At 34.7% G+C, this 14,353-nt stretch overlaps 1 protein-coding gene across 5 annotated transcripts in view; it reads left to right on the forward strand.

Annotated features, from left to right (window-relative positions):
* CCSER1 (coiled-coil serine rich protein 1) overlaps positions 1-14,353 on the forward strand; it is a 1,274,678-nt gene that overhangs the window by 854,645 nt on the left and 405,680 nt on the right. For all 5 annotated transcript variants that reach the window (XM_049709018.1, XM_049709019.1, XM_049709020.1 and 2 more), the window contains one exon: positions 4,829-4,873. In XM_049709018.1, coding sequence (XP_049564975.1) covers positions 4,829-4,873 — 45 coding nt within the window. The remainder of the gene's footprint in view (positions 1-4,828; positions 4,874-14,353) is intronic.

Here is a 14,353-nt window from a genome sequence, read left to right on the forward strand (position 1 = left end):
ACCTGAACTTCCAACTTGAAGGTTTAATGTTACTCTAGGATTCGTACTAATTCCTGCCATTGGTTAGGGCTTTATACCTCAAGAATTCTTAGTGAATCTTATTATACAGTAGACCATTTGACTTCTCCATTGAAACACCTTCTTGCCTGAAGCCCTTTTAGCATATGGAAATCCTCTTAGCTCATTATCCTCTGCCCATATGGGTCCCAAATTCTTGCCGTCAGATTCTCTGACTCAGTTCTTCAACCTCAAGATTGGTGTTTCAATAATTTGGTTCCTAAATTATGACCAAGTTTATAAAGTATATCATATCTATGCTGGCATGCTGACTGTCTAGCTCCTATTCCATCCACATAGGTATGTTTCTTCTTAAAGTTCTCTTAATCACTGTGTTGCCTTGAAGAATCATCATGACTCAGGCATGAGTTGCATGTTATGATAAATTTGTGTTCATAAGTATGTAAGACATTAAAGATTTTGACTGGTGTGAACTTAAAGAAACTTGACCAAGGAATGAATAAATGAACTTGGTATCTAGGCTCTTAATATATTGATTTAAATTTTGCTTTTGTACTCACTAGCTCTGGTACTCAGACCACATAATTTAAATTTTGTAAGCTTCAACTTTCTCCTTTGAAAAAATAAGCTTAAAATATTTACGTTGAGTTCTGCTTCTATTCATGAAAGAATACTAGTTATAAGACTTACCCTCCTACTGTAATATTCAATAGTTAGAAGACTAGGCAAAACATATAAAACAACTCTCACACATTAAAAAACAGACAGGGAAGCGCTATAATACCTGTGAAAAGGAAAACAGAGAGTCTTGGCAATACCCAGATTTCTGCCTGGAGGCAGTTTTTGGACCATGGTACATGGAGGGACAGCCCAGTCAGAACTACAGGGTCTTTAAATTTTGTAGTTGAGGAGACAAAGATCTGAGTTTGGAGGGAACAAGGCAGCTTCGTTTGTAAGATTGATTACCAGAAAGGAGGGAAACATACAGAGAAGAACTCTAGAAATCTGCATAGGTGTTACTGTGAGAATTTTATTTCAATAACAGTCTTCACATATGTAGAGTGAAATTTGATAAGGCTAGGCAAAGAATAAGTGCTGGAAAAGAATAATTACAAGAGAACTTTAAGTAGAATTCCCAGAGCTTTCACAGGTCTGGGAGTCTTTTGAATTCCCATCAGCCAGAGTAGTGAACCCTCATTGAATACTTGGAATGTTCAGTAGAGAGCACAAAAGGGTCAAGCTTTAGTAATAGAGATAACTTTAAAGACTACTTCAGTCTCATCCTAAAAATGTTTTTAACGCAAGCCTCAGAGGGGTTAGTCTGACCCACAAGTAACTTAACCATCTGCCAGAAACAATCCTAACCCCTTCTAAGGGAATAAACAAAATCTAGCACTACACAGAATAAAAATCACAGTATCTGGCAATGAATGAAAACATTACTGGACATAAGAAAACATAGGAAAATGTGACTCGTAACCAGGAAATAATTCAGTCAATAAAAACAGACCTGGAAATGACAGATGATAGAATTAACAGACAAGAAGTTCAAAACACCATTACAAGTATAAATATGTCAAGGAGTTAAAGCAAAGCATGACAGTTTGCATCCTTCAAATGAAAGGCACAATATCAGGATATTTGCTCAAATTTATATTTAGGTGTGCTATATAAGTATAATAATGATAATAAAAATTAGAATACGAAGAGGCGATAACAATTACTGTTTGGGGATATGCTGTGTCTGACCCTTTGCTAAGTGCTATACACATATTATCTAATTTAATCTTCATAGCAACCACATGATATAGTTACTATATTTATTATTAGTTTTCAACTAAAAAAATGATGAGGTTGAGAAATGTTATGTAATTTGTTAGAGAGAACACAAAAGAAGGTTACAAACTGAAGATTTAAGCCCACATCTGTCTAAATTCGGAAGCACATCATTACAGTTTCCCAAATCCTAAAAGTTATGAGCATGAATGCCACTGTAGAATTTTTTAGCCTACACTGCCAGGTTTAAGAACTGTTCTAAGATTCTGTTTTATATCTTATTTCATGTGAAATTTAGGCTCTTCAAGATGTATCCTGTAAATGTAGATAATTTTCTAAACTCAGAAATCAGGCTGCCATTTATTTACAAGAATAACTGTTTGCCAGGTTGATTCTAGAGACTTTTCTAGAGTCAGTAGAGTAATAGTCTATTTTTTAAAGCAAAGTGGACTGAACGTATTGTTGCCAGGGGGAGACAGTGGCAGGGAGGGATAGACTGGGAGTTTGGGATCGACATGTACACCCTGCTATATTTAAAATAGACAACCAACAAGGACCTACTGTATAGCCCAGGGAACTCTGCTCAATATTCTGTAATAACCTAAATGGGAAAAGAATTTTAAAAAGAATGGATATATGCATATGAATAACTGAATCACTTTTGCTGTACACTCAAAACTAACGCAACACTGTTAATCAACTACACTCCAATATGAAATAAAAATTTTAAAAAAAGACAAGGGACTCAGTTAATATTTTTGTTCATATGTTTCCATCTAAACAATTCAAGAAATGTTTTATATAGGAGGTAAAAATTTAAAAACCACTTGAAAACCTTTTAAGCATTAACACTCTGGTTTCTCTTCAGATCTTAATAATCTTTTGCCTTTTTAAGCATAAATGCTGTCACCAAATGAAAAAAACTTTATCTTATGAATATTTTCCTTCTATTACACTCTAAATCTGCAGCTTAATGTGACAACAAAAACCAGTTACAATCTTTTCTTAAATTCCAAAATATAAAGCTAGAAATACAATAAAGTCTAGTATATATGTCTTACAGGTCAGTTTCTTACCCGATGTATCGAGATAATGTAGAGTATATACTTAAGGTTATGTGCTATTTAGATTTTCATCAGAAATAGAAAAATACTATTATTACTATTATTATTAATACTATTAATACTATTATTAAGTCAAAATTGTTCATAATGTGAAAAAATGTTAAGGTTTCTAAATCTCTGTCACCTAATTTAGAGGCAGATAAAAAAAATATGATAAAGATAAATCCCAATATTTATTTGTATTCTTTCCATTTTTCTTCTGATAGTGTTTCTAGGAAAAATAGAAAATAAGATGTAGGTTCAAGACTAAATTATGAGAATATGTAAATTCTCATATATGTCTGTCCTTGATATGTTATACACCCCCGTTTTCAAAGACTGCTATCGAAGTAAGCATTTGCTTAAAGAACAGTCGAAACTCCTACTCTTTTTTTTTATTTTTTTTATTTTTTTTTTTTTTTGCTGTACGCAGGCCTCTCACTGTTGTGGCCTCTCCCGTTGCGGAGCACAGGCTCCGGACGCGCAGGCTCAGCGGCCATGGCTCACGGGCCCAGCCGCTCCGCGGCATGTGGGATCCTCCCGGACCGGGGCACGAACCCGCGTCCCCTGCGTCGGCAGGGGGACTCTCAACCACTGCTCCACCAGGGAAGCTCGAAACTCCTACTGTTGAAAGACTTCACAATTTGGCCAACTCTTGGGCCTTATTTCCCCACTGCTCCTTTTTGCACAACTCACAGTATATGCCAACTAAACCACTTGCCTTTCCTAGACCTCTTAGTGCAGTGCTTCTGAAACTCTAACGTGCATGTTCATCACCTGGAAATTTTGTTAAAATACATATTCTTGCTCAGCTGGTCTTGGGTGGAGTCAGCATTAGAAGTGAGTTCCCAGGTGATGGTATGCTACAATTCCAGTCACCATACATTGAGTAGTCAGGTGTTCAGACTGCTGCATGTTGTTCATCTTCTGCATTTCCTCTTCAGCCTTTACCACTGTTTAGATGTGATCCTCCTCTGTGGTCCTTTGTGTGTTTGCCCATTCAAAGGCTGAATGAGCCTCTTTCATCTTAGGCTCAGAGAAAATTTTGTATACCTGACATCATTCTCCTGAAGTTTTACCTTCACTTTTGTGTGTCTAGTCAGTGATCTCCTAAACTTTGAGGACTATTTATTACTTATATCCCCAATATCTAGCATGGTGTCTGGCCCACGGTACATATACAATAAATATGTATTGTAAAGTAATTAAAGGACATGATAAGAGATAGAGGGAAAGAGAATAAAAGGTAAGAAAAATGAAGGAAGGTAAAAAGGAAGAATTGGGTACTGTGAGATCACATTTTATTGCAATTTTCATATAGTTCCTTCCACATATAAAACTACTACAGTATGGAAAATAACAGGAATTGAAACTTTTATCATGTTTAGAGGGGGGCAAAATTTTTTTTCCATTATTTTGCTTTCTCAATAGCAGTATTTCCAGGGAAGATAGATAGATGGACAGACAGACTCCTGCGCCACAAGCATATTTTGCAATAGGCCTGCTAAGAAAAAGATGAACTCTTTTACCATTTAATTATGCATGGTGTTTACTGGGGACTTAAGGTGAATCGCTCTCCTTTTAGTGTAGAAAGCAGTTATGATAATAGAAGATGAAGAAAGTCCTTTTCACGAGAAAAAATCCTGAATATTTCCTACGTAATCACCAATGCTGCAATTATTTTTACTTATGGTCCTGGGATTTAGCAAGAAGTGCATTGGTACCACCTTTGGAGACTTACTCAGATATAGATATTGTCATATGTGTGAGATATTCATGTACATTCAGATCTTCTTTGTTAAATGAATTCTTTTTCACTTCAAAATCTTTGCACTAGTACTAATTATTAGTTACTTCTTCTTTGCCATCAATAATCTATTTTGAGATATATATATATATATTTCCTTTTTTTCTTTTTTTTTTTCTTTCAGGGTTTGAACCTGAAAAGACCAGAGTCAGTACAAGGAGGGAGAGAGGTAAGAAAGTCTAAGGGAGAGGGAGGGGGAAGAAGAGAAAATGGTTACAGTGTTGCGGTGATTTTGTTGATGTTGACTGATGCTGAGGATGTTAATGACAACGGGGATGTGTTGAGAGGATTTATGATAACATACATCTCATTTACTCTGGCCAAACCACATTTTATACATATTTATGTAAATGTATTATTTGTGCTGCTTCTCTGAAACTGAAGAAAGTACCAGGTCTCTGGTTAGGCAAGTGTTGTTTCTGTTAAAATAGATTTTTATAGCAGTAGGGCCCTCTAGACAGGGCAGAAAAAACTTTTTTAAGCAAACGTTACATGCAGTATTTAAAATGATTGATTGAGAAATTAGCATAATTCTAGCAACAGAAACATTTTATGTCATCTGGGATTCTTCACTCTCCTATCCAAGACAATTGGCAAATGCTACTAGGCGTGTGTGCAATTTTAGATGGTATGAAGTTGCCCTGGTAAGACAACTGATTCTAAAACTTCCTTTAATTATTATCCCAGATGCTTTATAAGGAAGGGAAACTTTTAATAGTACCAAACATAATACCATATCGTTTATGTGATGCATATTATTTTCTAATTCTAATGTACAGGCTTAACTTCACCTTGATTAAAATTCTTTCCAGCCTAAAGGTGTAAATGCTCTATTTTACTTTGTGACTCAGGTTGTTGGGTGTAGGGGGATGGTGGGATATTTAATTCAGTAAATCAATATTTTCTTGTTGCCCAAAAGGTAATTTTATTTTTGGTGAGATTTATATAATTTGGGGGCAAAAGTGAAGATACTTTGTCTTATACAATGAGAAAATAAATGTAACCCTCCTCCCTATATGTGGCTTCTCTTTCTGTAGAAACATTTTTCTTCTGTATTTAATACATGGTGTTTGCCCCTTCTTTCCTTGCTCTTTTAATTTTCAGTTGTGTGTTTTTAGTATTTGACATTTTAGTTCCTTGTAAACCTGTCATTTATGGTCTTTCTGCTTATTTGCTATTTTCCATCCAGAAGAATCTATTCTTTTTGAAGGATGCATAACAGTAGGCTCACACTGGCAAAAGAGCTGGAGAACATGAAATATAGATAGATTTATCTATATTTGAGATTTTTCATGATGTAGGAGAGCCAGGTAAAAAGGACGTGGTCATCAGTAAAGGCAGAGTGGGAAAAATTATGTAATGTGTAAGGAAGACCTCAGAGCCATTTACAGGTTTTGTGAGGGTAAATACTTTCTCTCAGATGGGACTAAAATGGATCTACTTAGAGACTTAACTCATCACCTTCTAAGTGAAAGTTCACACCCAAGCAGGACTGCCACAATTTATTTCTGCTGATTCAGTGCCTTTGAGGACATTCAATTTGGGTTGTATTACTCAGCTTCTCACCACTGTATCCTAGTCCAAGAGCAACTGTGTCTAAAGAGGGGAAACTTAAGTCCATGTACCCATGTGATGATGTTGCTAAATGGTAGCAAAAGTCATTTTTTAGATTAAGATTTTGTAGATTTTCATGTTATTTTTAAAAGCCTAATGACTGACCTTTATTGAAAAGAGTTGCTGTTAAATTTTATTGCTTAGTTTTTCATTTCCTCTTATTTTATTTTTATTACAAATGCACTTGTGGGTAAGGAACATGTCAATAATGTATATTAAATTAAAAAAAAATTTCTTGAAAGTATTTTATGGTTTGTGTGAAGGTCAAATTTTTAATGACCTACAATTTAACATATACGTCTGTATAGAGGGGACAACATTGATTTGGGCCTCCTCCCTGAGGTTAGTGGAATAATTGAGAAGGAGGTAAGATCATCCAGTTAATGATAGCCTGGTAGTGTCTTCCCTTGAGACCCCCAATCCAGGAATAGAAAGTAAAAGTCAACCATTAAAATTCAAAACAACCACTTCATTTCCTGTCTGGGCAATACTGGGTTACATGGGCATATTTCTATCCAGCCTAACACTCACTTTAGTTTTCCCCATGATTGTAAAGTCTAGTACATTCTGTGGTAAGAAACTTCAGAGAAGTATGAGACAATTAGGTGAACTATGTTGTGGACACTTCTGTCAAGTCTCAGTGGTAAGTGATCTGTAAATGAGAGTGTAATTCCTTCTTAAGAGCTTCCTGATCTGATCTCTCTTGCTTATGAATTGTGACAGGTATCTTTCTGATTCCTATTTGCTGTGTTTTGTTACATGCATGTGTTACAAAGATGTATAATATACTTCTGATTATGTTAAATTGAAGTGTGTGGATTTGGAAAACTCTTACTCAAAGCATCCTCTTAGAATTTTTCATTCTAATGATATTGTGATTGATGAAGACTGAATGACAATGATTACTCTTAAAATGAATTAATTTGTCTTAGTTCAAATGACAGATGTTCCCAGTAGGTGTTGACGGATGTGACACTAGGGCCTCTTAACAAATATTTATCAGAAGGCTTAAGAAGCATCAATTAAAATGTCTATTTACCATTTGAGATCATGACAACAGTTAGAATATGCATGGAAAATCGAAGCAGGCATTAATATGCTATTTAGCTAAGTGGTAAATATTATTAAAAGGCTCATTGCTAGACAGGAAGGCCAGATTTGAGCACTACATGCCATATAAAACATAAATTAAGAAGAAGTGATTAAGATATAAATTACCTTCCGGAAGGAAATAGAGATGAACAGCACCTAAATTGCTTGTATTGTTGTGAAATATTTGAAAATAGGTATTAATTGTATAAAAAACTTCAGTTACATTAATTTTTTGGTATATTTATTCTTTATTTTTATCGTATATTTATATATTTTTGGTATATTTACCATGCATGTAAATTGAGGGGGCTGATCATAATAGATAATAACAAGGTTGTTTAAAAAGGGAGATTAGTGGAATGCTGTGTGAAATGTGATTATATAACTGATATTCCTTTCTGATTGTAAGTGAACTTCCTGCCTCTAGTGGGATCTTATAACTCATAGAAAAACCTCAATGAAATTTCACTGGATATGACACATAGACAAATCATATTTCTTTTAAGGAATTTCTGTTCTCCTAAATACAGTGCTTTTACTGTTAAATGTGGATAAAATCAGGTTACTATCAGTCTTCTTAAAAGATTGTATAACTTTGTTATTTTAAATAGTATTATATTTTCCAAAGTACGGTTTTTGTTAACTTATTAAAGATTCATCTGTGTGTGCATGTGTGCCTGTGTATGTACGTATGCATGTGTTTGTACACACGGATTTTGAATGGCAAATTGTCTTTATTTTCACCTTAGCTCAAAAATACTCGACCATCCATATTCTGGATATTTTATATCACAAGTCTAAATGCACATGATGTGGGACTTTATATCATGGATAAAGAAAACTATTATGGTTAGATATCTAAGTCAGGATCAAGCATTTAATTTCAGAAATTACACTTAATATGGCAAGCTAAGGTGAGAGACAGTGGTTACTGGAGCTTTTGGGTTATGGGTGTTGTTGGAAGTTAACAGAGATTCCAGAACCACTGATGAAATGGAAATAAAGTGCAAGCGTGTAATGATCAGGAATCACTTTTACATAATTGGCAGAGATCAGATCTCCTCAAAGTGATGAACAAAGTAAGTAGAGATTATGTTACCATTCTTCAGCTGGAATTCTGAAGAAAGATTAATATCGGTACACTTGAACATTTTAAATAAACAGTTTTGTATTCTTGCAAGACAGATATTGCAAATGCTCTTTAAACATCTGAGAGAAAATGAACATTTCTGATAATTTCTAGAAGCATTCTTTAGAAATGTGCCCCCAAAATGTTAGAGATGTATTCATCCCTTTATGAGAAAAATCCCCTGTTTTAGTGTGGAAATTTTTCAGTTAATTATGTTTGACTGTGCCAATGATATTTCTAAAAATTCTAATTTTACCTGGGGGATTGCAAGGATAAATAAATAGATTCTGACAGACACATAGGAAGAAGTGGACGTTTCAGACCATTAAAATAACTGATTTTTGAATGTGTAATTCTCAAGAAAATCACGGGCATGCCTTACAATCTGCCTACTTTGTAGTCATCAGAATGCTTCACTAACTTTCTCTGTTGGACTGCAGTATCCTCACTTTGCCAAAAAACATAAATGGGAAATTACAGATGATATGAATTTCTGATACTTAAAGAAACATAATTAATCAGAGATATTTGAAAAAGGTAGATTGAAAATAAAATGTTTAGCTCAATGCTATTTCCCCAAGCTGACTTTATATTTAAATGTATGAATCATTTAAAATAATAATTGGTGACTTGCTGTTTATGTAAAGTAGCACTTGAGCATATAATATTCCTAAAGAAAGTGATTATTTTATTCAGATAAATAGTGGATTTTATGCCTTTGCTAGTACAGCTGGATAGACTTTGCATTGTTTATCCCTTGACAGATTACATGTTCCTACTTGAGGTTGAAAGTCATTTTAAAATTTGAGCACCAAAAGGGAGAAAACTCAAAGAATGTGATCAATGATATTCTGTATTTGAAAATAATTTGTCTCTACCTGGAATAGTAGCACAGGCATTATTACAAGTGGAACAAAATTAAAAATCACCATTGTTTTCTCTTTCCATTTTTAAATTAATTAGAATTATTAGGCAGATTATTTTGGATCTAAGTTATTGCTTAAGTTAAGAAAACTTGCTACTATTTCTCCCACATCCAGCAGACCACTGGAGAGAATTGTTTTCTAAAGAGAGAAAACAAGAAAAATATGTGAGTTTTAAGAATAGACCTAAAATCGAAGAAAGTGTGTTGTTCTTAAAAATGAGTTAGCAAAAGTGTTGAAGTGCCATTGTTCTCTTAAAATCTAATGTTTTACATAATTTGAAATTATAGAAAATAACAATATTTCTTTTATAGCTTGGTGAAAATCTTCACCGAGAAACAAATCATGATTACCAGTTATCTTTAGTAATTTTTCTGCAAATTTACTTCCATTTGCATGAAGTCTTTATTGTTTAGCATTCAGAATAGACTGACTGTTTCCACTTCCGTTCAAATTTAGCTATCCCATTCTTGGTTGATGTAGAGTTTTGTGGAATAAGAGATTCTTTTATAACCTCCGTGATGACACAATTTGGGGGAGAAATATATATTGGCTAATATTATATTCTTCTTTGAGATATAAAAGCTGAGGCAAAAATAACTCTTCTTTTATAACTAGAATTATGCAGTGGTTCAGTGGCTATAATTTGCCACTAAGATGTATCTGATTTACAATTGGATTCTGAGATCAAGAGACCTTTTAAGGACTCAGTAAAAAATAAAATATCCTTATTTTTTTTCCTTTCTCGGAATTGACAGGCAGTAAAGGAACTGAAAAAATATTTGTGCTTATGAGTCAATATTTAATTGAAAGAATTACAATTTACAAGGCCATAATAATTATTCCTGTTTCAAAAATGTTCTTAAGGGATAAAATGAGTTAATAAGTGTAAAGCTCTTTGAACAGTGCCTGACACATAGGAAGCACGCAATAAATGACAACAATTTTTATTACTATTATTATTTTCCATACCATTTGCTCTTCCTTTCATCTTTCCTTCTGTCAGAGACAATCTGAGTGTCATGTTGTTGGGAGATTTTACTGTTTACATGGACTGTCCTATAATCAGTGATATCTAAAGCCTAGTCTTAGATTTTACATTCTAAATTGGTTCTCAGATGACAAATTCCTGATAGGACAACAAACAAAATATACTTGGAATCTGTCATTGAATCTCAAAAATTCTTAATTCCATAGTTCATATTACAGATAAGAGAAAATTTTATTTACCTTTCACTTACAGCATTGTTTACAGAGAGCAGTGTCTAAGCACTACAGGTTTTATAAGCTATTTTTCACATCCTGTATTTTCTGGGTGATCTTCAGATTGGATTTTGAAGATCTCTTCTGTGCTTGTATACCATTGAAATTCCAAGGAACTATCCGAAAGAAACCTGTTGGTTAAGCAAAACTAAGCTTATCAGCTTTACATCAGTAAGAAAGAACACATTCTTAGTAGTATTTCAAATAAGAAAATCAAAATCCGTAAGAAGTGCACACTTTTCAATTTTTTAAATATTTCTTTTGGAAATGTTTGACTGATTATCTAGATTACAGATTCTTAGAGTATGTACATAGTGACAGAACAATTTTTCCTAAGAGAAGCAGGGCAGAAAAGAGTGAGGAAAGGAGAGAAGTGACAAGGAGCCAGCATTGGACAGACATGAAACCATCACTGTGGAAGGACAAAAGAAGCCTTAGATATAGGAAACCTATTACACACACACACACACACACACACACAGAGCCACACAAAAGAGTATTTACAACAGGTTTAAACAATAATTTGAACCCTAGTGAATTCCATCAAGCATCAGTCTAGCAATCATGGTCCCCAAAATGGACTCTGCAATTTCAGATTGTACTCGATGGAATTATATCAGTTAGAGATATAGGAACAGGAGTTAAAACATAAAGCCATCAGGAATTTGACCTAGAGGGCCAAATAACTTGAAAAGACCACATGAACCTCCTATCTTAAGAACTTGGCCTAAGACCTGATGAGGGAATTCAACTCTCTAACTCTGAGCAGAATGAAACTAATTGGAGTCAACAAAGGTAAGACTGAGGAAAAGCCTCACAAGGTTTTGAAAGAATACTCAGGTAAAGTTTGTCTAAAGGAAATCAGTCTAACAAAACCTAACTCCAAGCGGTCCAACCTCATGGGTTCCTGGAGTTAGAGCTCTTCTTACTGACTCACAATGGAAAGTCATGAAAACAGACAGTCACATTGTAAGTTACAGATCAGGTATTTTCATCTAGAATAAGAATTTTCAAAGTTGATTAGATTATCAAAGGATTACTAAAATCATTCTCATTCCTAGGAGGCAGAAACTCTGCATTTGGGAGGTTGACAAAAAGAACTTAAAGTTTAGACCCAGTGCAGGGTGTATCTCACTGTTGCTCTCCGAGAGACTCCTGAAAGGAGACTTCAGCGGCCTCAGAGGAACATATTTCAAGTAGAGGAGCTTAAGTGAGATTGCACAGGGGTTTCGCTGGGACCTCCCTTGTATCTCCACAATTTTTGACTCTGTCTGACAAATGATCGCAAAGAGAAAAACTTTTCATCAAGCAAAACTGAGTTTGTTAGAACTACTGCAATAAAAAAAGAACACTACATTGACAAAATTTTAGTAGGTCTCTAAAATGGAGAGTTTAGGGGAGGATATTTAGAGGGTGTTAAGTTACAGGCAGGATGATTTAAAAGCAAGTCTTGTAATGTAGGTAATAGGTAGAGATTAGGCAGGTTAGGCAGAGTTTATGACACTCTAGCTTTACATTGATGTGCACAACAAGTGAAATGAATGGAGATTCTGACCTCAGAGTTCTGAAACGCAATATATTTTCCTCATTTATGAGTCTTTTTTCAAAAATATTTGTATATAATTAAGAATTTGTAATTTTAAAGTGGATTTTACAAAGAGATGAGGACTGAGAAGGGTTACTGTAGAAAGATTTTGACTTTCTAATCAATAAACATTTAGATACCCATTCTTATAAGGCACACATATTATTTTTAGAATCAGTTAAACCCTGGAGATGTTTTCAGCTGAAAAGGCAAAAACAAATTATGATTTTTATTTCTCTGCCTTATATTTTTATTTGAAAGTGTAGTGTTAAACTCATAGGGATCTTTTTTGGCATTGTTGTTTTTATTTGTGTATACAACCTATGATGCAGTTATTTTTTGCCCTTTACCTATGTCAATTAATATAAAAGGAAAATACGATTCCATATGGTTGAATTGATTCAGCCCGTTTTCATCAAAGAAGTATTTATTCATACATAAATGAGAAGATCTCTTATGATTCCTTTCTTAATTACAAATAAAAGCCAATAGCTACCTCAAAAATATACAGAAGATAAACATTTTTATTATTTTGATACTTATCCATTACTTAGCAAGAGAATTTCTTTTCTGTTTAGATTTGTTTTCATATAGAACAAATAATCCCCATGTAAATATTCAATTATTGGCTTTGCTGACAAACGTATTAAAATCCTGTAAACCTACAATGGGAACTAACTACTTCTCTTCTCTGAAGAACTTTCCTGCCCTCCTACTCTCTGCTTAGAAATAGATCCCCAAATCTCCTTCCATTCGTCCATCATCCGTCCAGCTGAGGACAATTATTTGACATATGTCTATTTTCTGTTTACTTCCCGTCCTCACATCCACTTTGAGACAGTTTTTGGGACATCGATGCTCAGTCAGCCCAGTGGAATAGCAACATTCCCGACTAGTTCCATTGCTGTCCTCCAGTTATATCACAGGACCCCACAGTCCCTTGTCAGTGCTCACCACACTGTTACCTAATATGTAATCTAAAACTTAAATAAGATTACCAGTAGGTGGAAAAATATTGTATTTATTATTATAAATATTATACGGTTGAATTATTATATAAACAATTGTTTTAATTATATTAAAAATGTTAGGATTAGAGAATTTCAGACTCACACAACAGTTATGTTCAAAATAATAGCTATAAGTAAAATTGCTATTGCATACTATATTAGTTTGCTAAGGCTGTCATTACAAAGTACCATAGACTGGGTAGCTTTAACAATAGAAATTTATTTTCTCACAGTTCTGGGTCTAGAAGCCAAGATCAACAGGTCCACAGGTTTGGTTTCTTCTGAAGCTTTTCTCTTTGGCTGGCTTTCAAATAGCTGCCTTCTCATTGTGTCCTCACATGGTCTATTCTTTGGGTGTTCATATCCCCAGTGTGTCTTTGTGTGCCCAGATTTCCCCTTATAAGGACACCAGTCAATGTGGTTGGGGCCCACCCTAGTGGCCCCATTTTACCTTAATTATCTCTTTAAAGGCCCTATCTCCAAATACCATCGCATTCTGAGGTATTGGGGGTTAGGACATCAACATCTGAATTTGGGGGAACACAATTTAGTCTATAAAAATCTCTAAAAGTAATACAACTGTACAAATCATTTCCCTCAAAATAGAGGCTTTCTCTTTGCCCTTTACCAATTTACTCAGGAGTGTCTTGTCTTTTCAATAACATTAAAATTTAGTTACGGGGCTTCCCTGGTGGTGCAGTGGTTGAGAGTCCGCCTGCTGATGCAGGGGACACGGGTTCGTGCCCCGGTCCGGGAAGATCCCACATGCTGCGGAGCGACTGGGCCCGTGAGCCACGGCCGCTGAGCCTGGGCGTCCGGAGCCTGTGCTCCGCAACGGGAGAGGCCACAACAGTGAGAGGCCTGCGTACCGCAAAAAAAAAAAGAAAAAAAAAATTTAGTTACGTTTAAATTCCCAACAACAAATATAAACAGTAAATAGAAGAATAAAATAACACATGTAAATAATTTATCTGAAATTCTAATATCCCAAATGCTCTGAAAACTGATATCCCCTCCTCAAAGGGAGGCTCAA

This window comes from Orcinus orca, chromosome 4 (assembly GCF_937001465.1).
Source record: "Orcinus orca chromosome 4, mOrcOrc1.1, whole genome shotgun sequence".
NCBI lineage: Eukaryota > Metazoa > Chordata > Mammalia > Artiodactyla > Delphinidae > Orcinus > Orcinus orca.